This window comes from Mirounga angustirostris, unplaced genomic scaffold (assembly GCF_029215605.1).
Source record: "Mirounga angustirostris isolate CCGP_5_RB_7025 unplaced genomic scaffold, mMirAng1.0.hap1 SCAF_5, whole genome shotgun sequence".
Classification (NCBI taxonomy): domain Eukaryota; kingdom Metazoa; phylum Chordata; class Mammalia; order Carnivora; family Phocidae; genus Mirounga; species Mirounga angustirostris.
Window position 1 is genome coordinate 61,949,452 of NW_026991713.1, and position 26,716 is coordinate 61,976,167.

The window sequence follows — 26,716 nt, forward strand, 5'->3', positions numbered from 1 at the left end:
AAAGGGAGATGTCTAGGAATTAATGACTTCAGGCACAGCAGGACCCAGGAGTCCAAAATACATCATTGGAGTTCTCTTGCCCTTTACCTTTATTCTCTGTTTTCTCGGTGTTGGCTTCACGCTCACGCTGACCTTCCTCATGCTATGGCCAAAATAGACATTAGCAGCTCTCAACTGACATCCCCTTCCCAGCTAACAACTCCATACCAGTCACATGGGTAGCGGATAGGAGGTGTGGGCAGGGAGAGGGGTCCTTTCCCCCCTCCCCCGTTAGTTCTAGGAAATATCTCAGAGAAGGCTCTGAGTAGTCTGGCTTGGGTACTGTGCCTAACCCTAAACTACTTGTGGCCAAAGGTCCGCTGTTGGTGCTGGGGAGTGAGTTGGGCCTCATCTGAACTCCATGGACAAAGAATCAAAGGGAGGTTGTCCCCTGATGATCTGCTAGACAAAGAAGGTAGTCCTTTACACTTGAGCGTCCCCATCCCTGTGTGTCCTTGCGCATAGTTAAGCTCACCAATTTCTCCTACATTTGGTTGGGAGTCAACTTCCGGAGACTGACAATGTTAGACTCAGCCGGCAGCCCCAGGTTCCAAAGCTGTCATCAGGTTCCAGGCAGCTCCTGACGCTAGATTTGGGTCTGCTCTTAGAGAAATGGCAACAGTGGTTAAGCAGCAAGAGTCCTAGTGTTCGTCCTTAAGTCAGGCTTCACCCTGAGTGAAGCCTGCCTCCCTTATCTACGGAAGACAGAGACCACTATGGGGGGCCCTGGGCAGAAAAGGGGACTCCAAGGCCCTGCAGCCGCGGTTGGCATGCATTGTCACGCAGCTTGAGTCCTGACACGGGTCTGCATCTGCCCAGAGGAAGGGGGCCCTTTGAACAACTCCGACAGCTTTCGAGAATTCGTCAGGCTTCTGACAGGCTAACAGCAGCTTACGTGCCACACGGGGACAGATAAGGGGCTCTTGCCCCAAGGCTAACACAGGAAGAATTTCAAGGCTTGGACTTAGACCCGAGGGACATGGCTTGGGTATCAGCATGATTGCTTTATGAGGTATCTTTGTTGTTCCCGGGTGTGATGTGGCTGGGGTATCACGGTAGTGAACCCGCAGTCCTGTGCTGCTTTGGTCTAGCAGACACCTTGCTCCCCATGGCTCCCCATGGCCTGCCAACGCCTCCAAACCCTGCAGTGGGGTGTTTCTCTGTGAACTGACGCCCAAGGCTGTGGGGAGTGCCAGTCACCCCCCTGTAGGTTCCATCCTGGATGCTGCCTTCAGCGGCTCTCAGAGTAAACCGAAATGAAAGAACTTGGAACAGTATCCAAGTGGTCATTCTTGCCCATCCTCAAACCCAGACCAAACTTCACGGGTCAGTCAAGTTCATGGAGCGAGGCTCCTGCCCAAACTCTGGAAATGAGTAAATAAAACTTGCAGGTGGAATTTCAGGCACATACCAAGAAAGCTACACGTTGACTCCACGGACCTTTCTACTCAGGCTCGAGCGACCCCAGCACACCTAGTAGAGTTCAGTGACTCTCCTTTGGGGGAGGAGAGGCGTGGCCTTGGGGGCCTCTGTTGTTGTTGTTGTTGTTGTTGAACACGATGTGTCTATCATCTCTGAGCAAGTTAGTGATTTGTATATATAATCTCATCTAAATTTCTCAGCAGACCCACATTGTCTCTGAGGTTAAGCAGCTTGCCCACGTTACAGAATTGCCGGCCACCGAAGGACTTCATGTAATCATTCTCGGAGTCTCCCAGCCCCACATACTGAGATGTGCCTCTTCCATAACATCGAGTCATGGAGTGACCCAGGTGAAGTGACTTGGCTCCTCTAGACCATTCCCTGGACTCCAATTCCCTGCTTCCAAGGGCAAGAAGGGCATGAGCTCCAGCTCCGGGACCTATTCCTCTGCAAGGTCTCAGAGAAGCTGCTCACGTGGGCAGAAGGCCACAGTTCCCATTCAGACGTGGCTTTCTGGGTCACTGGAGCTCTAAGGTTCTTTGACTCCCCAGTTAGGATTGTTTTCACTTTTGTATTCCGGGTTCTGTAGAAAATTCTAGTTTTTGTAGACTCAAAGCAAAATCTTAAAGCTCTTAGAGAAGGTCCGAGCCCCTTTAGGCTGGTGCCCCCCGTTTTCACCTTTTTTTTTTTTTTTAAGATTTTATTTATTTATTTATTTGAGAGAGAATGAGAGAGAGCACATGAGAAGGGGGAGGGTCAGAGGGAGAAGCAGACTCCCTGCCGAGCAGGGAGCCCGATGCGGGACTCCATCCAGGGACTCCAGGATCATGACCTGAGCCGAAGGCAGTCGCTTAACCAACTGAGCCACCCAGGCGCCCCCGTTTTCACCTTTGATCCAGTCAGCCCACTGAGTTCTGTCACATTCAGAGATGCCAGCGTGGGGTGGACCTCGTGAGCAGTATAAGCTCCAACTCAACAGTGTCCCCAGGTTCCGTTGTCCCTCTGCTCCATCCTGTCACTGTGTGGGTTTTATTCTAAGGGAGGCTTCTGAGGAGTTGTCTTATTCTTGAATCTGGTTTTTTTGGGGGGGGGGTTGTTTGTTTGTTTTTGTTTTAAGGAATGAGATCTTCCTCAGAGGTCCCCAGCAGACACTCTTCTTTGCCCATCCCTGGCAAGGAGAATGGGATCACCATGTTGAGCTTAGATTAATTGCCAAGGGACCAATAAATGCCAAGGGGTAACTACCCTGACCACTCCAGGCCTGTGAGATGTTATGATTTATAAGAAATATATATTTGGTCTTCACCCATGGTTCCTGGCTCTGAGCTCCCAAAACCCTTGCCATTTCTGGAAGTATTGAGAGCTTAAAGGTGTCTCTTGTGTTATGTTAATAAGGTGACTTTTGGAATGCACCTAAAAATGGGGGCTGGTTGCCAGGGCAGCCAACCGTGAGATCAGGAGGGTTAGAACCTTCAGTCCTAGCTTATGACCTCCAGGGAGCGGGGGAGGGACTGGAGATTGAATCATTTCGTCAACGGTTGGTGATTTTCAATGAATCATGCCTATGTAATGAAGCCTACATAAAAACTCAAAAGGACAAGGTTCAGAGAGCTTCCAGGTTGGCGAACACATGATTTGGGAAGAGGGGCATGCCTGGAAAGGACTTGGAAGCTCCACACCTCTTCTCACATACCTTGCCCTATGTATCTCTTCCTTCTGGCTATTCCTAAGTTATATCCTTTTATCACAAACCAGTAATCTGGTAAGTGAAATGTTTTTCTGTGAGCTGTTCTAAGAAATTAATCGAAACCAAAAAGGGGGTCTTGGGAACCTCTGATTTATAACCAGTCCATCAGAAGCCTAGGTAACAACATGGGCTTGCAACTGGCATTTGAATTGGAGGCAAAGGGCAGTCTTGTATGATTGAACCCTTAACCTGTGAATCTGATACTAGCTCTGGGCAGATAGTGTCAGAACCAAGCTGAATTATAAGACACCCAGCTGGTGTCTGAGAACTTGTTGGTGTGGGGAAGACTACACACGCACTCACGCGCGCACACACACACACACACGCAAGCACATCAGAGGTGGGTCCAGGAACTTAATTTACCTTGAAATTTAGAACCTGTGGGTTCCTCAGAGTGTTGAATGCCAGGACAGGATAGTACATGACAAAGCCCATCGGGGTCCTAAAACTCCATCTCATCTCTAGCTCCCTGCAGAGGAGATGCTTCTATTCTTGAGGCATCCTTCTTTTGTTCCTGGTAAGCCTGGAATAGTTTTCTATACACCTCTGAGAACAGCCGAACTCCAGGATGTTTTAAGTCTTGATAATTCATGAGTGGAGCCAGTATCTTTTCAAAGTCTGAGTCCACCCCTTATTGTGGCAAAAATACCTGTCACTTCGTACTGTAATCTGGCAGAATGTGCGTATATCAAGGCAAAACTTCAGGTCTGCTTCTCCTGGTAATGTAAGATATGAAGGAGTTCATTCATATTCCTCTAAGGTTCTGGTAAAATCATTATGTCATGTAAATGAACTAGATAATCCACATCCCACATTGCCTTTCCATGGAGTGGTTAAAGGGATCAGGGAAGATGTTCTGGGGCATCCCTTCAAGTTGATAAAACACCACGCACCACTTAAGAATATGTTTTTTCTTTCCCTCATTAAGCATAGATTTTTCTTAGTATCACTCCTCATCCAATACCAACTCCCTGTATGGGAGTAGGTCCCACCTCTGAGAAAACCTATGCACACCCCCATTGTGTCCAAGTGTTCTACCCACTACCTGGGGAGTGGGGAGTTTATAGGGCCACATTGATAATCAGTAGTTCTTCAAAGAGTTTCTGTAAATCTCTAATTTTTTTTAAAGCTATTTTAACCTGCTCTCAGCAAACATGAGCCACACTCCTTTCATGGAGAGAGAAAAGGTTACTCTAGTTTAGGGCTTCCTTTTCAGTCTCTCCTCCTGATCTCTGTGTGGTTAGAAATCGCTGACATCAAAGCCCTCTGGATTTACCCGCAGGTCCAGGTAGAACAAACCCAGAAGAGAGCAGAGGGGTGGTGCTCGGCTCCATGTGGCCTCTGCCCACTCTACCCACCACATCTGGAAAGGAAGGACCACTTTGTACCTACACACTGCCTTTGGAGAGTGCTACATTTTGTAAAGGCTGGATTTAAAAATCAGACATCTGGTAGCTAGAAGAGCCAGGATTCAACCCAGGTCTCACTCCAAAACTGTTTTCACTTGGCCAAAATTATATGTTGTTGATATGTCTGTCTACTTAGAAAACCCAAGAGAATCAATTAAAAATCTACTAGAGCCACAAAGAGAGCTCAGTAAGCTGACTGCTTTTAAACTAACTTTAACAATTTCAGACAACATAATGAAACAATTTAATATTTAAGGTACCTGCTAAAATCAGGGTGACTCCTTCTCTGGGCTATGTTTCTAGAAAGAATCAAAAGAAACCAGTAACAGTCGCTTCCTCTAGGGAGGAAAACTAAGTGACCAGGAATGGGAGTAGGAGGGAGACTTACACCTCACTAGTCAACATCTGATTGTTGTGCCATATGTACATGTTACCTACTGAAAAATCAAAATTCCGTGGGATTAATAAGCACTGAGGCAAGAAGTTCAGGATATTGGGGCACCTGGATGGCTCAGTTGGAGGAGCATGTGACTCTCAATCTCAGTATCCTAAGTTCGAGCCCCACATTAGGTGTAGAGATTACTAAAAAGTAAATATAAATAAACTTTTTAAAAAAGCTCAGGATATTAACAGGACATTAAGCATCAAGACATTAGAACAACTGTTGAGTTGTTCTAACACCTCTCAATCATTTTCAACCTAAAATATTATTAAACAACACTCAAATGCTATCGGGTAGCATTTCAACCCTCTCTAATGAAATTTACTGTTTTTTCAAATGTCTAAGAAGATAGGAACCTCCTCTCCTATTTTTTAGGGATAGATTAACAAAGGTTTTGCTGTTACCTGGGGGATGGTTCGCTCTGGGGGATAGTTTATTACTCCTGTTATTACTTCCCTCTGGGTAAAATGACTGTCAGGTTAAGATCCAATTATTTCTGTCGCAGAAGGTTCAAAGTGCATATCTCTTTTTTTTTTTTTTTTAAGAAAAGCTATTAAACAATAAGATATCATTAATTTGGGGCAGAAAGAGCTCTCACAGCAAAATCTTATGAGCATTTAGATGCTTTATTCTTTCCAATTATTAAAGTTCTCTTTTGCAAAAGGTACACATAGATCCTGGGCATCGTGAGTGCTTTTAAGGAGAAGAGTCCATAGTCACAGTTTGCCAATCCCATGTGATTTTCCAAGAGAGGAAAAACTATTCATTGTAACATAGATGGAGGCTTCTGTTATATAGAAGAAAAACTGATCAAGCATCCCCTGGACTAGATAATATTTACATCAGCAACCAAAATATAAATTACCAAGAGATCATTTTAAGAACTGTGCAGACTGGGGAGGGAAAACACCAGAAAAAAATTTCTGAGCATAAAATAGGGACTTGAATAAATGGAGAGACTTGCACAAAGTAATGGCAAAGACCTCAGACCCTGGCATCACAGGCACCTGCTCACCTGTAAAAGTGAGGGGGTTCCTAGTATCCTCTACTGCAGAGAACAACAGAGAGATGCCTACAGAAAGGGGGCACTGTTACCCGTGATGTAGTCTGTGATATGCTGGGTTTCACAGAAGCTAAAGATGCCAGCATTTTCTGCAATAAATGGGGCAGAGGCCTAGACAAGTTGGGCCTAAACCTGCAACAAGCTGCATTTTCTAGCGGTTTCTCTGTACTTGCCCAATGTCCACAGTCTCACCTCATGCATGGCTGTCATATTAGTCAGGTTCTCTAGAGAAACAGAACAAGATATACAGAGAGAGAGAAAGATTTATTTTAAGGAATTGGCTCATGCAACTGTGGGGACAGGCAAGTCTGCAACTTGCAGGGCAGGCCAGCAGACTGGAAACTCAGGCAAGGGTTCCATGCTGCAGTCTTGAGGCAAAGCTGATTCTTCCCAGGGAAACCTAGGCTTTGCCCTTACAGCCTTCAGCTGATTGGATGAAACCCACTCATATCAGAGAGGACAATCTGTTTTACTTAAAGTTAACTGACTATAGATGTTAATGACATCCACAAATAACTTCACAGCAACATCTAGACTAGTGTTTGACTAAACAGTCGGGCACCATAGCTTGGTCAAGTTGACAGAAATTAGTTATCACAGCCCCCTCCCTGGGGTCTCCTGGACCCACCACTTAGACCATCACCTCCTTCCCGGGGGGTGTCCAGGGACATAGCATTTCTCCTTTTAGATCCCCCTAACACAGACGGACTGATAACATCTTACTTTCCTACAGGCTAGATGACTACCTTCTGTGGTACCTTCAGTGCCTCCCAGGGTGGTTATCTCACACACACACACACACACACACACACACACACACACACACACCCCTACTCTTGGAGGGAAGGAGCTACTTCAAGGGCTCAAAGGGGAATTATCCTCCAAATGCCAACCAAAGGGACTTTAATGGCTCCTCTCTCACTTGAGGAGCAACAGAGAAGGAAAGAAAAACATGTACAGATTTAACCTCTAATGGGACAGCCAGCTACACATAATAGAAAAACAAAAAAGACAAACAACCTTAATGTCCTGCAATAGGTGGTAGGCTAAAAAGAAAAAAGGCTTGTCTATACAAGAGACCACTATGCAGTGATTAATGATCTCATGTGAGATTATTTCATTACCAAAATATTCACAGTATGGTAAGTCAAAAAATCAGGTTACAAAACGGCATATCCAGTATGATCCCAGCTTGTAGTATGTATATAGTAATTACATACATATGTAATTCTGTACATATATATATAATTCCATGACTATATATATAGTTATTTAACATAGATTTTTTTAAAAGATTTTATTTTTTTATTTGACAGAGAGACAGAGAGAGAAAGCACAAGTAGGTAGAGTGGCAGGCAGAGGGAGAGGGAGAAACAGGCTCCGGCTGAGCAGGGAGCCCGATGCAGGGCTCCATCCCAGGACCCTGGGATCATGACCTGAGCCAAAGGCAGACGCTTAACGACTGAGCCACCCAGGTGCCCTTTAACATAGAATTGTAATACAAATCATTATTTTATATACCAGTAAATGAAAGATTGCTAATCAAATTATGACATCATCAATTTAAGATACATCCTGGTCTCGGGGCCCCTGGGTGGCTCAGTTGGTTAAGCACCTGACTCTTGATTTTGGCTTAGGTCATGATCTCAGGATCTTGAGATCAAGCCCCGCATCGGGTTCATGCTTGGCTGGGAGTCTACTTGAGATTCTTTTTCTCCCTCTCCCTCTGCCCCTCCCCACCATCTCCCTCTCTAAATAAATAAATAAATCTTTAAAAAAAAAAAAAAGGTACATCGTGATCTCAGAAATGTTAAAAAGTGAAAAAAAATGCATCTCAGAATTTATGAAATACATATGTGTATGTGAATTATATATACATAGAAAAAACCAGAACATATTATACCAAAATTGTAACAGTGGTTATTTCTAGGTGTCATAATTATGAATAGCTTATTTTTTTAAAGATTAGTTATTTATTTGAGAGAGAGAGAGAAAGAGAGAGAGCATGAGTGGGTGGAGGGGCAGATGGAGTGAATATCCAGCAGGCTCCACGCTGAGCTCAGAGCCCCATGCAGGGCTTGATCCCACAACCCATGAGATCATGACCTGAACCGAAATCAAGAGTCAGACGTTCAACCAACTGAGCCACCCAGGGACCCCAAATAGTTTATTTTTTGCCTTTGTGATTTTTCTGTGCTTTCTAAATTTTGTATGTTGGACATATGATATTTGAGTAATTAGAGAAAACAATAAATGCTATATTACCCACCCCTGCAACTCTTCTAATCCTTCTCTCTCTTATGCCCTGCTCCATTGTCTTCAGGTTCTTTATCCAGCCCCCAATCTCTGGCCATGTTAAGCTGTATGGGAGCCTGAGGGCAAAGGAAACTGGCTTTCGTGCAAGCAAACTTTTCAATGTTTTCAAAATCGAATTCCTTGCTTATTTCACTTTCCACTGACAGACTGTCATGTTTAACAATTTCTTTTGACCAAGTGATCATCTCGAATAAATTTTAATTAACTTCCGCTGAAGTGAGATCATAGTAAATTCTCTTTTGGTATAAATTAAATATTTAAACTGAAAATAATGTTGTGAGCTTTAATACACCTACTTCTCAATTTTTCAATAGTTTTTCAATGTTTTTAATGTTCTCGAAAAAATAACACTGAAAAATATATTTTAAAATTATATGGGGTGCATGCGCCTTTTCCTTTTGCCTCATGAACAAAGAGTCTTTCAGGATCTGGACAGTAAAAAGGAGCCTGGGCAGACACCATCTCCACAGCCGTGGGCAGCATTTTATAGCAAGATATACACAGCTCTTTGCCTTTATTTGATAAAGTTTTATACAGAAGAGAGAAGATAACGTGTCTTTAAGAGCTCTTTATCAAGAATTTGGGTGGGGAAGGGAAGAAGGGGTTGTTAAAGGAAGAACTGAAATTTTCTACGATATGAAGCTGGTGCTGAATAAGAATAAAAAAATTCTCGGGCGCCTGGGTGGCTCAGTCATTAGCATCTGCCTTCGGCTCAGGTCATGATCTCAGGATCCTGGGATCGAGCCCCACATCAGGCTCCCTGCTCAGCGGGAAGCCTGCTTCTCCCTCTCCTACTCCCCCTGCTTGTGTTCCCTCTATCGCTGTGTCTCTCTCTGTCAAATAAACAAAACCTTTAAAATAAATAAATAAATAAATAAATTCTAACATTTCAGAAAACAATTGTTGATATTTTGTCCAAGATAGATTTTTTGCATTAATTTGGGTGTATTAAAATATCACATTAAATATTATTTAATGTTTAAGGTTTTCAGTGTCCCCTTCAATTTTGCACCTAAGGCTAATACTTCACTCACCTTACCCTAGTCCTGGCTCTACCCCAGTCATAAGCCTTTTTACATTTTTTTCCTGTCCCACTAACAAAGTTTATTTTTTATAAAGCTGTTTTGTAAAATGGTTTGTGTACATTTGGACATTTATCAGCCTCCCTTCCTATACCGTAGGTGTCCTGAACAGAGAGATGGGCTTATTTACCTTTGTATCTCCGTGTCCTACCCCATATGGAGGCTGGCATGCGGTAGGCTTCCACGTCGTTTTGCTAATGGTAGAACTAGAAGAAGAAAAACAGCTAATGCTAAGGGCTAACATTCTAATATTTACTGAGTGCTTATTGTGTGCCAGACATTGGCAAATAAACATTTGAAAATGTTTAAAAATAAACATTTTACTTATTCAACCTAACAACTCAATAATAAAAATAATATTTATACCCATTTTACAGATAAGGAAATTGAGGCCGAGGTGAGTGAATTGTAATGCCTGAGGGATTATGGCAGAACTTGGGACAGCTCTGCTTGGGTTCCTAAAACATTTTTTGCCTTGAGGGTTTCTCTTTTGGGCATGAGGGAAATGAGATGAGAAGGAGGAAGGGGAAATATGGGCGGAAAGATAAAGAAACAGATGTAATAGAAGAACCAAATTATCACACTTTCACATCAGTTATCTGCTCAAGCTTTACAACAACACTAGGCATCATTAACCTCACTTTCCAGATAAGAAATGGAGACAAAAAGAAGTTCAGGGAACTCATTCAGTTCTTTCTGCTGGTTAGCCACCTGTGTGGGTGGTGGAGGTGGGGTGCAGTGATAGCTGGGGGGGCAGGCTATCAAGCAGCCAGCTGTACCCCCACCACCACCTGCCTGGCAAACTCATGGCAGCTTCCTCTGTAAACTCTGTCCGCTAAGTGGAGGCAGCACCTCCACCTAATGGGCCGGTCTCCCTCCTTCCGCCGCATCTAGAGGTGGGCGTCCCCTCTCTGGGACTACATGTGGAAGCAAGAGACTCAATAAGGGCCAAAGCTGATGTCAATAGCCTTACAGAGCTGCCCTTGTCTCCCGTGCTTCAACCGATCTGTTCCCCACCACGTTTCCTGCCTTACGGGGGAACTCCCTAAAGCACACTGATGTAAAAGGCGAGACTCAGAACACCCAGAAACAAAATCTAAAATGACCAAGAAATAAAAATAAGATGGTGAGAAAATGCTGAAATTCACAGGACTTCGGGAGAAGCAAGGAATCCAGGCATGTTCTACAGAAGAGCTTAGTGATGGGAAGAGTTTCGGTCATGAATATGCATAGATGACCTCTGAAGAGATCTTAAGGTCTAGGAGGAAGAAAATGTACCTTCCTTTTCACAGGGCTTGAAAAAAATTTTTTAACCACCTGCCTATATAACTTCTTCAATTTAAGAAAACTATTTTTTTAAGTGGCTTGCCACCAGGGACAGGCTGAGGTCACAGTCACCTTTCTGCAGTGGTTCACCTCCAGACCTTCCTGGAGTGGAGGGCAGGGAGCCCAAACCATCCTTCCAGCTAGGAGACACAGCTCGGTGTATGACATATCAGGGGCAGGTCACACATCCTGCAGACTACATGCACCTCCAAATTAGGCAGCTAATTATTCTAAGGACCCAATGTCATGTCTAAAATTTGAGTCAGCTGAAGTAAACTGGGATGAGTAATTTGCTTCAGGAAACACAGACAGATGCGGCTTCCCTGAGAAGCCAGACACCACCCTCTCGGGAACTCCAGGCTAGGGTTGGTGATCATGACTGTGCCATGACCTGGGGAAGAACTGAGGCTGTGAGTCCAGCCTGGCCCATCACCCTCAGGTCAAGTTGGGTCTTGACTAAGGCTCAAGGGCCAGGCCAGGATCGCACAACCCCAAGGGTCCCAGAGGCGCGCTGGAGGAAGGGTGGAGCAAAGACAGAAGGCTCGGACCATACAGGAGTGTCTAACCCCCAGGAAGTGCAAATAAGGAACAGCAACCCACAGTCTTCCATAGGAAATGCCCTGAGTCTGAGTAAGACAGCTGTTGAATAAGGCAAGTGACTAGAATGGTAGCAGCTGAGCAGTGGGAGTTATAGCGCTGAGGATCTGTAACGGGGCTAAAAGGGATGATCCAGGTAAATTCTGGAAAGGTCTCTCTTCAGGAGTTTACACCCCAGAGACAGTCTAGTGTGAAAGCAAGGGAGTCGGCGGGGGGGATTGCAGTTAAGAAAGAGGTGACCCTGCCAAGAGTGCATGGATGCCTCTCTTCTCTCCTCCTTTGGGGAGAGTCCGTCCTTCCTGGTCCCTTGATCTAGTGTAGCCGGGCAAAGTCTCTTCCAGGCTCCACTGGCCTGCCTTGTCTCTTGGGACTCCATCACTGGAAAAACTCTGGCCTCCTTCTGAATAAATAGCTCAATCCTACCTCGGGGTCCCACAGATGACTTCCTGTGGGAAAATAGGATGACTTCCCTTAGACCAACCGTGGATCCCCAAGTGGCTTCTCTGCCCTTCCCAGTTCGTGTGAGAGCAGTCTCCTTGCTCAGATTTACCCACCCACACGCGTGCTCCCAGGTCTTACAGACTTAGAAATACACGCGCATTTAAAAACTCAAACAAGGGGTGCCTGGGTGGCTCAGTCGTTAAGCGTCTGCCTTCGGCTCAGGTCATGATCCCAGGATCCTGGGATGGAACCCCGCATCGGGCTCCCTGCTCTGTGGGGATCCTGCTTCTCCCTCTCCCACTCCCCCTGCTTGTGTTCTCTCTCTCACTGTGTCTCTGTCAAATAAATAAAACCTTTAAAAATAAATAAATAAAAATAAAAATTCAAACAAAAAGAAAACCAGAATCAGTGGTCCAAGCTTCTACCATAGAACCTTTCCAAATTACCAGCTATTTGTAGCCATCTATGTTACTTCTCTATGACTGAGATAAGGACCTAAAAGATGACAACACAGAACCGTAGAGCTGGAGAGAACCGGTGGGCAGCCCGAGGCTATGGCAGGAGGATTCAGAGTCTGGGCTTCAGAACTTAATTTACTGATTCTAATTCTAGCCCTGCCACCACTTGTTCAATGGTTCTCAAAGTTGAGCAAGCACCAAAATCACCTGGAGTTCTTTTAAAAATGCACATTGGTGGGCCCCATCCCCAGAGTTTCATATTATTTAGGTCGCGGGGGGGGGGGTCAACAATCTACGTTTCTAACAAATTATCAGATGGTGCTGCTGCTGCTGGTCCGGGAACCACACCTAGAGCAAGCAACACTCTAGGCTGTGTGTTCAGCCGTCTCCCGTGTATACTCTGGCTAACAACCGGAGTATTTGCTGGGGTCGGGGCTTACTTGAGACCGGGCGGGCGAAGCCCTTAGCATTCATTGTCCGTGGCTCACAGTTACTACCTGCTCTGGTCGCTGGATGGAGGGGAGGAGTCATTTGCCCAAGACCACCCCGCCAATGAGAAGCAAACCTGGGACGGAGCCCCGGGGCTTCTCACCGGCCCGCCGCGTTCCTCCCCTCCAGCGCCGCTGCCTCGCGGCTCGGAGCGCTCTGAGCCCATGCGCCGCACGCCGCGGCTCCCTGCACACGCTGCTCCGCGCCGCCCGCGGCTCGGTTTAAAGCCTCTCGTCGTTGGGGTGACCAGGACGCTCCGATCTCTTTCGGCGCGGAGGGCCTGGCCGCCGAGACTGCAGCCCCGGGTGAGCTGAGATCTGGAGAAGCCGGAGAAGCCGGGCCCCTAGCAGCGCTGGGGCGGAGAATGCCGGGGGGCCGCGGGGCGTCCTCCGCCCGGCCACCAGCCTCCCGGCGGCCCTAGGCGCAGCCGGGCGTTCCTCGGCCCGCAGCAGCGCTCCGGGGCGCGCCGGGTGGCCGCCCGCACCTAGCCGGGGAGGGGCGCGAAGGGCGCGCCCCAGTGGCCGTGCAGGGCCCGCCCCGGCCCCGCCCTCCAGGACGTCCCGTCGGGAAACCTGCGAGCCGCACCGCGGAGCGGCTGTGTCTCTGCCTTGGCGCGACAGGTAAGTGGCAGAAGCAGCCGGCGACCCTCGCAGGCGCCCGCGACCGAACCCCCGAGCCTAGAACGCAGAGCTCTCTCGCTTCTCGGGACTTCCCCCCAGTCGAGCTCGCGTCTGCCAGGTCCTTGCTCCCCACCTCCCTCCTCCGCCGACCTTCTCCTCCTCCACTTCCTCCTCACCACCCCCCGTAGTGAAATGAAGGGGTTGGGCCAGACTGGTCCTAAAAGCTGTCGCGGTGGCCTCTAGCTCCTCCCTCGGTAGGACCCCCCCACCCCCTCCGCCTTTGGAAGATGAATGAAAAGCTCAGACCTCTGGGACTTGGAGGGGGTTGGGGGTGGGAGAGGGACAAGCTGTAGCAGTCCCTCCAGGGTTCTACGGCCTTTTCCCTTTACCCACCCATGACCCCGCATCCCTTCTGTTCCCCTTCTTCCCAGATTGGGCCACCCCATGTGCCCCGCTACAGGAAATCTTTCAGAGATATATCCTCCTGCCAGTGCCACGTTGCGCCTGAGTAGAGGTGGGGTCTCAGATGTCCTCTGTCTGGTGTCTTGGGCCTTTTAGAAGTGGGAGCTGTGTGGTATTGTGGGAAGGGAGTCTCAGGGTGTTCATGACTGTGACTGTCACCAACTTCCCGATTTCCCCGTCACTTGTTCCGACAAGCCCCAGGCTAACTGAAAGGAGAAACCGTTTGTTACTTGCCCCCAGAGCTAGTCATCCCAGACCCTGACATCTGCAGAGGGTAGGACAGGGCTCTCCTGTGTGAATGGGGGAAGGGGGGGCTCAGTTTGTCAGCAAAGCTTAAAACAGACCCCCTCTATTGGCTAACACCCAGCGCAACAGCCCCAGGAAGGGTTTTAACACTGCCCCTCCAGACCCACAAATGCAGTTCACAGGCACTGGATGAGGTTAGCAACTCTAGACACACCAAAGAGATGTGTGAGCTTCTGCTCGTTTTACCAGAGATCTGTGTGCACTGCGCAGGCCCTGTTCACCTCCCCAACACATGAGCCCTGTCCTTCCCCATCAGAGGAAGTGTAAAAAGGATGAGACAGGCAAGTTCATGTACAAGGTAAGGTGAGGGGTTTGAAATATACTTTGGTTCCTATTATCCTGCAGAAGCCAGTATCACTGCAGATACTCCCCAAGTTCCTATTCCTCAACATCGCCATTCATGTAGGCACAACAGAGGTAACAAGAGAAACTACTTTCAGGGGCATCAGGACAGAAAGGGCAGGACTGTCAAAGAGAAGAGGGAGTCCGGAGCCAGTAGAACCATGAAGGATCCCAGGCTGCCTGAGATGGCCTCGGCCTTGGTCATCACTGTCCGCAGTTGGCAGGACAGCTCACACCCACCCACAGCAGTGTGGAGAACCCACACTTGAGAAGGGGAGGTGCTGATGCATGTTGAATGCCCTCTGAGATCAGAAACATCTTAGCCCAAGTTCAGGTGTCCTGGATAGGACATAGGACCATAGGCTTAGTCCAGGTAGCCATTGCCTAGAACGGAAGTCAGGAATAGGAGGGGCAGCTAACCCTAGGACCAGGGGCCTCCCAATGCAGGGAGGCAGTTGGGTATGATGGATCCAGGCAGCCGACTTAGCTCTGTCTCTACTTTAGCTGTCTAACCTTGGCCAAATCGCATAAACACTCCCTGGGTGGGGAGCAGATGAGGTGTCTACGAAAGTGCTTTGGCAATGCTCCAAGCAAGAGCCAAATAAGAGGCAGCGAGGTGTCATGGTGAAGACAGTGGGCTTTGGAGAGACCTGGGACCGAGTGCAAACTCTGCCTCTGCTACTTCCTTGCTATGTGACCTTGATCACTGTGCTGGCTTCCTCCCTGCGCTTCAGTTTCCTTCCGTGTAAAATGGAAAAGATAACTGTCATTTGACTTGCTGTGATGTGTAGTGATAATCAAAAGTGGTGGTGGTATTGCCCTAAGCCTCCTCTGGCTCACGCAGACCTCACCAGCTCTGGAAGTGAAGCTGAGGATCAGAGAGGGTGTCTGTGTACCAGAGGGACCCAGCGAATGGCCGTGCCAAAGACTTGGGTGAACTTGGTTCTTCATACAGCCCTCTGTCCCACTCTGGGAAAGCCCAAAATGTCCGTTCTCATTCAATGAGAATGAGAGTGAGGGTTTGAATAAATGAGAGGTCAAGTGCAGGGCAGTGCCTGTCTCAGTGTTGAGCTCAATGCTGTAATTGTGCTGTGTAAAAGGCTCACACAGTGAACAAGGTTGGGTTCAGTCTGGGGAGAAAAAGGACTGTTAGAAGACTCTTTTGTGGCACCTGAGAGCCCCATGGGGGCAGGTTATTCTCCTGTACCCTGTGCAACCTGGTCCTGAGCCCTAGGTAGGTTTGAAGGAAGGAAGAAACCCAATCCCTCACCCTCAGCTCTACCTATAACAGAGAACAAAGGACAGACAGACCAAGGCAATGGAATAGCATGACCAAATTCCTCAGGGCTTGTGGGATGCTGCGGGGCTGAGAAGGCTAGGTGGGTTGGTGGGGAAAAGCATTCTGGAGGCCGAAGATTGAGGACGAGGAAATTTAAGGACTGGGAAGGAGAAAGCAAACGGGTTCGGCTGCCATCAAATGGCGCTAAAGGAGTAAGAATATAGCTGCTCAGATTGTGGAAGGGAGAGGGGCCTGAGGCAAGGCAGGCAGCTTCTGCTGATCCTCCAGATGTGGGGAGATAAGGATGCAGTCTCAGATGACGGTTTTGAAAGAGAGAGAGGAAGAGGAGGATCCAGGAGGTAGGGAATGAATCAGCAGGACCTGGCAGAGGGGCGTGGAATGAACCTGACATTGAGAAGGCACTGAAAACTGTCGTAGGTGCCTGGGAGTGGGGCTGGGGCAGGGACTGTTGCAAGGATTTCCGTGCTACTGGCAGCGACGGGGAAATTGGGAAGACCCGCCAACTTAGGGGGCGGGGCGTAGACCGTGAGCTCAGGGTGTGGCAAGTTGAGTGTGGGTGGTCCTGGGTAGCAGCCCTACAGCCGGGGGCAACCTGTGGGGTGAGGAGAGAAGGAAAAACCACAGTTCTGCCCTCCCCCCCCCCCGTCACCACCCCCTCCTCAAATCTGGGGCCCTGCCCAAGCCTTCAGAAATACCATTCGGGGTCACCCCTCCCCCTCCCCCACTCCGACATGGAGGAGCCAGCAGTCTCCGAGCCTCCCGAGCCTCCTTTCGAGAACAGTTGCACATCCCTGCCCCACCCGACGGGCCTGGAGGGTCCTCCAGTGAAAAACCCGTGAGCTGCTGAACTTTGTTTGGTCACGTATTAGTTTGATTTTCAGTGGTTTTTACGGACTTGGAATAAATGAACAAACATTTATTGAGCACCGACTACATGCCAAGCATTGTTCTAGGTATACCTTGTGAGCAAATTTGGGTTGAGTTTTTCAATGGAATATCCGTGTTTGGGGAACTTCGGCTTCAAATGTTATGCAAACATAAAATGAACCTAGATGGGGGGGCGGGGGACATGAGAGATCAGCTACAGAAATAACTTTGAGTGCATCTTTCTGGGAAAATACGCCACAGTCCTGCCGCTTGAATCTTGAGGAAAAGCTGAAATGTCTTGAAGGTGTAATTAAGGGGAAAGTGAAAACCTCCCAGCATTCTATAATCAAAAGGGTCAGAGGGTGGGAGGAGGGGTTTGCAGGAGAGAATTTGCTACTCATGAGAACAGAGGAAGTGAAATGGGTGTTGTGTTTGATGGAGAAGTGCTGGTGAGAAGAAAGAAATCAAATGGCCCCAAAGGGCCTCTCAGTGCTCTCCCCCCACACTGGTCGCTTGAAATTGACCTACCCCCTCCCCAGCATGTTGTCTAGCCCCACACACCTGCGCCCTCGGTGAGAATGGTGACAGTCATCACCTTTTCGAAGAACCCGTATTTGAGCCGTAGTCTGAGTAACTTGAGCAAACATCCCCGTGGTGGTGTCGACTGCTTACTTCCTGGCTGCCACGTCTCCCGGAGGTGAGGAGCTTAGCTGATAAACAGAAACTTTGTTACAAAAAGGCCACCTGGCCAGCAAGGGTGTGTTCTGGGGTGGCTGACTCTGGTTGACACAAAGCTGAAACTTTGCCTGGGACTTACAATTTTGTCATTGTTAAAGCATTTGTAGTCCTAGGTAGGATTTGGGGGTTTTGCGATATTTTGAATGCACTTACAGGAGCAAGCATTTGAGTTCCGTGGTATTCTGTTGTTACACCTCAGCAGGCCACTTTGGCGGGGCCCGTATAAGAGTGGATTGGTGAGTGGCAGGGCGACTGGGGGGGGGGGGAGGAACAGCCTGGCCCCAGGCTCACAGGAGCCTAACCCAGTCCCCAGACCACCCACCCCCACCCCCCAGGTGACCTCCAAGATGGAGGGAAGAGTATGGGAACAGAGCAGTGGCCTGGGACTTGGGAGACTGGCATCTGCTCTTGGGAGCCACAGCTGTGTGATACTAGAGAAGTCACCTAACCACTCTGGCCTCTCCTGTAAAAGGAGGGCGCTGGGCTCGCAGACAGACCCAGCCAAAGCGGCCTGCTGAGGTGTAACAACAGAATACCACGGAACTCAAATGCTTGCTCCTGTAAGTGCATTCAAAATATCGCTTACCCTTGTAGCTTGGAACACGTCACTTTAACCCCTCGGGCTTCATCTCCTTGAATGAGAGTTTATGGAGTATCTACTCCCTGAAAAACTTGGGCTAGACTTTGCAAGTGACCGAAACTGCGAAAACAACCTGCCTCTCTGGCCCGCCGTTCACAAAGGGGCAAGAGAGAGCAGACTCCTCTGACCTGAGGCGGGCAGTGAGGAGGCCAGCGTGGAAGCACAGACAGAAGGGACGGGAGGCTGGAGAGAGGAATTCTGCCGGGAGATCTGAAGGGGCTGCTTGGAGGAGGCTAGGATATAAAAAGGAGGGACTGCACTGCATCCCTGGCTTTCAACCTTCTGTGACCGGGCCGGAATAAGAAAGACATTTTACAACGAGATGTAGTGCCCACTCCCATATGAGGGGTATCCCAAAAGTCTTAGGGCACTTTGACACTTTATTCACATTAGAGGTATGAATTCTACGAACTGACAGAAAAGCATCATTTGAGAATGTAGGAATTTAATTTTCTTTCACCTTTATTGAGTTTGATGAATTTTAAACAACAAATTTTCCTTTTCATTTTGTATCAGGATATGTTTATCATCTCTAATGGGCGGAGACAAGCATTAAAATAAAAATTTGTTACTCAGAATTCATAAAAATCAGGAAAAAGAAATTTTATTTTTATTTTTTAAAATATTATTTATTTATTTATTTGAAAGGGAGAGAATGAGAGAGAGAGAGAGAGCACATGAGAGGGGGGAGGGTCAGAGGGAGAAGCAGACTCCCCGCCGAGCAGGGAGCCCAATGCAGGGCTCGATCCCGGGACTCCAGGATCATGACCTGAGCCGAAGGCAGTCGCCTAACCAACTGAGCCACCCAGGTGCCCCAGGAAAAAGAAATTTTAATAAAAGTTTCAAATGATGTTCTTAAGTCTGTAGTGTTTACACTTCTGAAGTTATGAAAGCTTAAAACTGCTAAGACTTTTGGTATGCTCTACATGTGTATATGTAGTAACTGATATGAAATTTTAACAAAACAATACTTACCCATATTGCATGTGATACACTTTGGTATTTTTTTGTTTGATTCTATTCTGATTTTTTTTCAAGATTTTATTTATTTATTTATTTGCGAGAGAGAGAGAGAGCACACGCATGCACGTGCAAGAGCTGGGGTAGGGGCAGAGGGAGAGGGAGAAGCAGGCTCCCCACTGAGCAGGAAGCCTGATGCGGGGCTTGATCCCAGGACCCTGAGATCATGACCTGAGCTGTAGGCAGACGCTTAACCGACTGAGCCACCCAGGCACCCCTCTATTCTGATCTTTTAAAGAATATTTTCGGGACGCCTGGGTGGCTCAGTCTGTTAAGTCATGATCCCAGGGTCCTGGGATCGAGTCCTGCATTGGGCTCCTTGCTCCCCGGGGAGCCTGCTTCTCCCTCTGCCTCTTCCCTCTGCTCATATTCTCTCTCTCTCTCTCAAATAAATAAATAAAACTTAAAAAAAAAGAAATCTGGTTCCTTTAAAAAAAAAAATGTTTTCATGCTGATTTGCAACACTTTAGATTTATTCCACAACCCTACAATGGATTGTAATCAGTGGTTTGATAGACTAGGGCTGGATAAAACCTCAGTGAGAGAAAGTAAGCTTGTGTTCTGGCTAGTGAGGCTAGAGGAGCAGGTCCCATTTGTTCAATCTAGGAAAGCTTCCTGGAAGAAGAGGATTTCTGGCATCATCTTGGTACTGAAACCAAGATGGTTCCGCGTGTGGCAACCCCAAGGGTGGCTGGAGGAAAAAGAGTTGGGAATGAATGCTCAGCAGTAGCAGGAGGGGAATGAGTGGATGGGGGCTATGGACATGTTTACCAGTGGACATGTTTACCAGGTGTGGGAGCTCAAAGATGAGGGAGCTATACAAGACACTGGGGGGGGAGGATCCTCTGAACTTGACCAAGTACTACATACAATAGGGACTACTCCTTGACCAGGCTGGTGGAGGGCTGACTCCCCACCCTTGCTAACCACACTTCCGGGAATCTCCCACACGGAGGCCAGGAATCCTTAATCCCAAAGTCTTCTGGCTTCCATCTGATTATGTGTCCCTTCTGCCAGGCTCTTTCCTATTGCCCACATGCTGAGCAAACAGAGACCTAGTCCCTTACCGCCCTGGCTAATCACAGGTGTCTCATTTCATTTCAGGATGTGGTTAGTACCTTGAGGAACTGCAGACTCCAGAGAGCAAGGCTTAGACAGGCAGTTTGGACTGAAAGAGCAGATGCCTGGGAAGAATTCAATTTAACCTTAGATCTCTTTGTCCAGGGGAAATAAAAGGAGCAAAGGTGAACCCCACTGCAAAGGAGCACGAGGCAATGCCAGGACGAGAGAATTGGAGTGACCTCGGTGATTCTGAGTGAATCAATCAGGGAGGCCTTCCTGGAGGAGGTGAGTCTCAAACACTTGGCAGCAGCTGGTAACTAAGCTGTTACCCGGTCCTTGTTTCTAACTGTGCTCTCTCTTGCTGCAGTGGGATGGTAGACAGAAAGTATCAGGGCAGATGCAGCCTGGCTCCCTGTCCCTCTGTGTCCCAGATAGGGTGGATTCTCCCATCCCATCACCCAAGGGAGTTTTCCTAGCATCGTCCTCCCTCCTGATCCACACTGCTACTATCTTGGGTCAGGAACCCCCCCCCCGCAAACCCCTCTCCATTGGCCATCCAGCTGCCAGTTAGATCTGTCTCCTAGATGCCTTCCACCGGCTATCATACTGTTTTCCTGTAATGCTGGGCTCAGGCTAAGCTTTTGTTGCTCCCATACCTCAGGTCAAGCGCGAACTCCTTGGCCTGATGACCCAGTTGCAGCCGCCTCTCCAGGCCCATCCTCAGCTATTCCTGTCTGTCTTCATGCTCCCCCCATAATGAACTACTGGCAGTTCTCTGCTTGGCCGTGCTATCTCCTGCCTCTAGGTCTTAGTCTGTGCTGTTCCCTCTGCCTGAAATGTGCTCGCCTTGCCTGGCCAGCTCCTACCTGTGGGTTAGCGCTCAGTCCAGGCTCCTCCTACTGCGGGACCTCTTCACAGACATCACCCTTCCCCACTTGCTGAGTTTCCTGCGTCCTCTCTTTCTGGGCACCAAGGGTGCCTGTCTCACTGGGTGATCTCCATTTAAAATCTGACTTCCCAGGTCAACTATACTTCAATTAAAAAAAAAAAAATCTGACTCTCCCAGTTGACTCTATGCTCCTTGAAGGCTGGACTTGCTCATCTCTGTCTGCCCCATTGTGACGAGGAAAACAACTTTTGAGAAAGACAGCTTTGTTTTTCTGAGTTGCTGCCTCGGCATTTTACCGAGTATGATTACCCTACTCACATGCAGAGTCTGGACGTTTAGATAAGGACTTGAGTTTAGAATACCTACCCGTTTTACTTTTAGCGGGGCACCTTTTAAAATAACCACTTAGGACTTAAGCCCAAGAAAAGTTAGTGACCTCTGTCCCAAGTGCCTTTGAGTAGAGGTGCTAGCCGTCTATCTCTTTCTCCTGCTTGCAGGTGGCCCCGGACCAAGGATTGCCCTTCCCCCGGCTCATTGCGCCCCCTCGCTTCTGGGATCCGTAAGTAATAATAAATCTTGTGCCTCTGCTTCTTCCTTTGTGTGGGTGTGTTGAAACTGGGCCTTCAGTCAGAATGACCCCATGGGTTTCACTTCCCCAAGGTGGGAGCTCAGATGCTGGGGGAGCCACCTGCTGATGCCGTGGGCGTGGCTTGTGTCTTGTTTGGCAGGTCCTAACCTGAATATTCTTAACTCGGTACCTAAGCTCCCACTTCACACACCCGTCTGGCAGAGTACCTGACATATAGCAGGCATTCACAATGCTGGCCAAATGAACACATTTCCTCCCCCGTCTCCTAGACGACTCCTGATACAAAACGCTTGCTCAAAGAGATTTGGTTTTATTTGACTTTTGATGATGCTGCTGAATCCGCTGTGATAAAAGAAAACCACCTGTCTAGCCCTGCTCCCTCTTGAGATCAAGATGGACTCATATTCCCCAGATCCAAGTGACTCCAGACACCAGGCTTCTCTCCACAGGCAGGAAGGAGCTTGTGTGTTTAAATAACAGCATTAAGGAGCTCAACTGGCATTACTTTTAAACAAGACATGCCACAGGTAATGAATGTGGCTTTGGCCAAGGACCAGGTACTCAAGGATAATTGCTGGGAAGCTGAGCAGGGATTTATTAATTATAATAATAGAAATAATTGATAGCATTTATTGACGGCTTAGTACGTGCCCGGCACTCTGCTGAGTAGTTTACGTACATTATCTCTGATTTCATCCTCACTGCAACCCTGTGCGTTAGGTATTAGTTACCCCCACTTTCTAGATGAGGAAATGGAGCCTTAGAGAGATGAACTGCTTTGTTGCAGGCACACACAGATGCTAATAATGGAAACTAACACTTTTTGAGAACTTACTATGTCCAGAGACTGCTAAACTTCTTCCATGAATTATTTCATTGAGCTTTAATCCTTACAACAACCAACCCTAGCAAGTAGGTGCTATTGTTACTAGAAGGGGCAAAACTGGGATTTGTACCCAGGTCTCCTGCCACCAACATCTGACATTTAACCAATAAGCCTTATGCTTCCACGGGCGCCTGGGTGGCTCAGTCGGTTAAGCGTCTGCGTTCAGCTCAGGTCATGATCCCAGGGTCCCAGGATCCAGTCCTGTATGGGGCTCCTTGCTCAGCGGGGAGCCTGCTTCTCCCTCTCCCTTTGTCACCCCCCCCTTGACTTGCTCGCGTAAGTGCACGCACGCACTCTAGCTCACCCAAGTAAATAAATAAAAGCTCTAACTACAACAACAAAAAAAGGCTTATGCTTCCAGAGTTCTCCACAGAAAATTTTACACTCATCCTTTGAGCCATGTGACTAAGTTCCTGAGGATGGAAGCCAATGAACACATAATCCCATTTCTGCCCAGAAGATGTTGTCATAGAACCTCAAGTGTTTTTTGTTTGTTTGTTTGTTTTGGTTTTTTAATTAAATATGAGTAAGATACAGAAGAATATTTATAAAATACATGTAAGGGTGTGGAGAATAACAGTTCCCCCAGCAGCCACCATCCACTTAAGAAAAAATACTTTCAAGTCCACTGTAGGGCTCTATTCCCATACGTTTTCCTCCCTCTCCAGAAATTTTGGTTTTATTATTCCTTCAGAGTCTTTTTCCCCTTCATTTTTCTTTTTTTTTTTTTAAAGATTTTATTTATTTATTTGACGGAGAGAGAGATAGCGAGAGCAGGAACACAAGCAGGGGGAGTGGGAGAGGGAGAAGCAGGCTTCCCGCTGAGCAGGGAGCCTGATGTGGGGCTCGATCCCAGGACCCTGGGGTCATGACATGAGCCGAAGCCAGATGCTTAATGACTGAGCCACCCAGGCATCCCTCCCCTTCATTTTTCTTTCTAGCTTGACCACCCCTTCATTTTTGTGTTCATAAACAATATGTTTAGTTTTCCAGGTTTTTGACTTTTCTGTAAGTGGGTTCGTCCGGTACGTATCTTGCTGCAGCCTACTGTCTGGCCTCAGCGATTGCCCCATGCAGTGCTTGTGGAAGTTGCTCATGCATTGTCACTGCTCTAGAGTACTCTGTGCTGCGGGTATTTCACACTTGTTCATTCTGTGGGTGGACATGGCATTGTTTCTAATTTTGGCCATTTTAGTCAGCGCTGCTAGGAACTTTCCCCTACGTGCCTCCTGGCTCATAGGCACAGGAGTTTCTCTGGGATGTAAAACTGGGGGTAGAATTGCAGGGTCATAGGGGGTGTACATTTTTTTCTTCGTCATAATTTTTCTAAAAGATTTATTTATTTATTATTTGAGAGAGAGAGAGAGTGGGGAGAGGGGCAGAGGGAGCAGGAAAGAGAATCCCAAGCAGACTCCCCACTGAGTGCAGAGCCCAACGTGGGGCTCGATCCCACAACCCTGAGATCATAACCTGAGCCAAAACCAAGAATCCGAGGCCTAACCGACCTCACCACCCAGGCACCCCTGGGTGGGTACATTTTAAATTTTGCTTGATAATGCCACATTGTTTCCCAAAGCGATTATGTTGATTAAGCCTCTTCATGCAGAGTTTCAGCAGTCAGTCGGTTGGTCATCCCAGATGTATGAGTGTCACAGTCTTAGAGCACGAGAGAAACACTGAGTCTGGTTTCCTCATCTTGTGGAGAGAGGAAATTTAGGCCCAGAAGAGTTAAGTGACTGGGCCTAGGTGTGGTCACCATTCGGCAGCAGAGCATGGACTCAAACCCCAAGCCCCCGGGCTCCCTCCACACCTCTGCCTTTGCTCATTTCTCTCTCTCATCCCTTCCCTTCTCAGGCTGAGGCCCCCAGGTGTAGCCACCACACCCTACCGAGCTATTTCTGGGGTTGGGCCCCCCACTCAGAGCTGACCCAGCCAGGGTCCCCGTGGGCTCCCGAGGATGCGGCTCTTCCGCAGACGCCACATGCACCTGCGCCTGGCCATGGTGGGCGGGGCCTTTGTGCTCTTCCTCTTCGTCCTGCACCGGGATGTAAGCAGCTCGGAACAGGCCACCGAGAAACCATGGCTGAAGTCGTTGGTGAGCCAGAAGGATCACGTCCTGGACCTCATGCTGGGGGCCATGAACAACCTTAGAGATTCGATGCCTAAGCTCCAGATCAGGGCTCCAGAGCCCCAGGAGACAGCTGTCTCCACAAACCAGTCCTGCTTGCCTGGGTTCTACACCGCAGCTGAGCTGAAGCCCTTCTGGGAACGGCCACCCCAGGATCCCAATGGCCCCGGGGCAGATGGGAAAGCGTTTCAGAAGGACAAGTGGACCCGCCTAGAGACCCAGGAAAAGGAAGAAGGCTATAAGAAGCACTGCTTCAATGCCTTTGCCAGTGACCGGATCTCCCTGCAGAGGGCCCTGGGGCCGGACACCCGACCCCCTGAGTAAGTAGCCCCCAGAGTCCTGGGGTGAGGCCAGGGCTCGGCCAAAGGTGTGGCTGGTGTGGTCATGGCCATGGGCCAAAGGCCAGGTAAAGAGCTACTGGTGGTTGTGTGATATGGTCAAGGATTTCTGCTAAGCCCTCCCTTCTTTTCCTGACCAGTGCCCTTATCCTCAGGGTTGGTATCATGGTCAGGCCAGAGGCCCGGGGAGACCGTGACAGTAGAATGACCAGTTATGAAATTCTAGTTGTGAAGGAGGAGGAGCTCAGGGCCTGGGACCCAGAAGGAGGAGCTCAGGGCCTGGGACCAGGACCTGGCACGAGGGTAACTGGGAGGGACAGCTCCAGACTGCAGACTCGGTGACCTTGCCCTCCGCAGAGGCCTGCCCGAGAGCCTGTGGGACTCTGCCGTTGAGCTGTTGAGAAAGGGACGTTTCCAGACAGCAGCCCAGATGGTCAGGACTATCCCCACGCCTCCTGGTTTCCCTCTGTGAAGGGCCACAGGACCAGGAATTCATTCCAACCTCCATGTGAAGCCGTTTATACTCACGGTCCTGGGCCGTGAACCAGCCCTTGCGTGTCTGAGCTGTAGCCCCCTCACCCCGAGGCTGCCGTGGCTGTGCTCACATTGTCCTCAAGTCAAAGATTTTGTCTTGCCCAGCTCAAGAGTTAGACCCTTTCTGGCTTTTTCTCACATGGCAGCCCCCTTCCTCGAGTTCATGATTCCTTAGGGCTGTGACCCTAGGGTGCCTCAGACTTGGACCAAGTATTAAAGTCCTAGAAGGTGGAGCCACTCGGAGTTATCGGGAGCTCCTCAGCAGGGAGGGGTGCAGGGCAGGAGGGTAGCCAGTGGAGGAAGTTGGGGAGTCTCTTCTGGAGGATCCATAGAAATCTCTCTGACAGCAGAGGGGGAATAAGAAGGCTGTCAGGGGGCACCTGGGTGGCTCAGTCGGTTAAGCGTCTGCCGTTGGCTCAAGTCATGATCCCAGGGTCCTGGGATCGAGCCCCACATCGGGCTCTCTGCTTAGCAGGGAGCCTGCTTCTCCCTCTCCGTCTGCCACTCCCCCTGCTCCTTCTCTCTCTCTCTCTCGTAAGTAAAATAAAATCTTAAAAAAAGAGAGAGAGAAAAAATAGAAAGACTGTCAGGCCACATGATTCCCTGAGGTTTAGGATTCACATTGTCCCACCCCCACCCAAGGGAGAGTGTCAAGAGTGTGGTGGCGTGGCCACATGCCCAGCGTGGCTGGAGTCGATGAAGACACAGAATAGGTCACAGGAAATTGAGTGTGATTGTAGTATCAGGTTACAGAGAATTAATGAGGAAATGGGTTAGAGAAGCTCTGTAAATTGTAAAGAAAAGAGCCTTTTTCTCTCCCCGAGTACGGAAATTGTAGTCACTTTTCTCAGATGTCAAATTTGCCCTTTATTACTTCCCCTCGGGGACCTCTGGATTGGATTACACTTTTTACAGTACACACATTACTGAGGAAGAGAGTCAGCCCTGGGAACTCAGGGTGGGGAGCAGACGAGGGAAGTCAGAGGGAGGGCAGGGGAGCCCTCCGCATCACAGCTGGGGCACCGAGCCCGCCGTGGGGCCCACGGGGTTTGGAGTGGGTTTAGCTAGAACCTGGGCAGAGGCTCAGAGTCGGTGGAAAATCAGAGGAAGCCAGGAGCAGGGAGCAGCTCCTCCCAACCGCAACGGAGAGCAGAGGAGGGTGAT

General features: G+C 48.6%; 1 protein-coding gene across 1 annotated transcript in view; it reads left to right on the plus strand.

Moving 5' to 3' along the window:
• Window positions 1–12,751: 12,751 nt before the first annotated feature.
• Window positions 12,752–26,716, plus strand: part of GALNT6 (polypeptide N-acetylgalactosaminyltransferase 6) — a 39,311-nt gene continuing 25,346 nt past the window's right edge. The window contains exons 1-4 of the mRNA XM_045868252.3: window positions 12,752–13,451; window positions 20,351–20,473; window positions 21,575–21,636; window positions 24,407–25,000. Of these exons, the coding sequence (XP_045724208.1) occupies window positions 24,510–25,000 (491 nt within the window). The 5' untranslated portion in view covers window positions 12,752–13,451; window positions 20,351–20,473; window positions 21,575–21,636; window positions 24,407–24,509. The remainder of the gene's footprint in view (window positions 13,452–20,350; window positions 20,474–21,574; window positions 21,637–24,406; window positions 25,001–26,716) is intronic.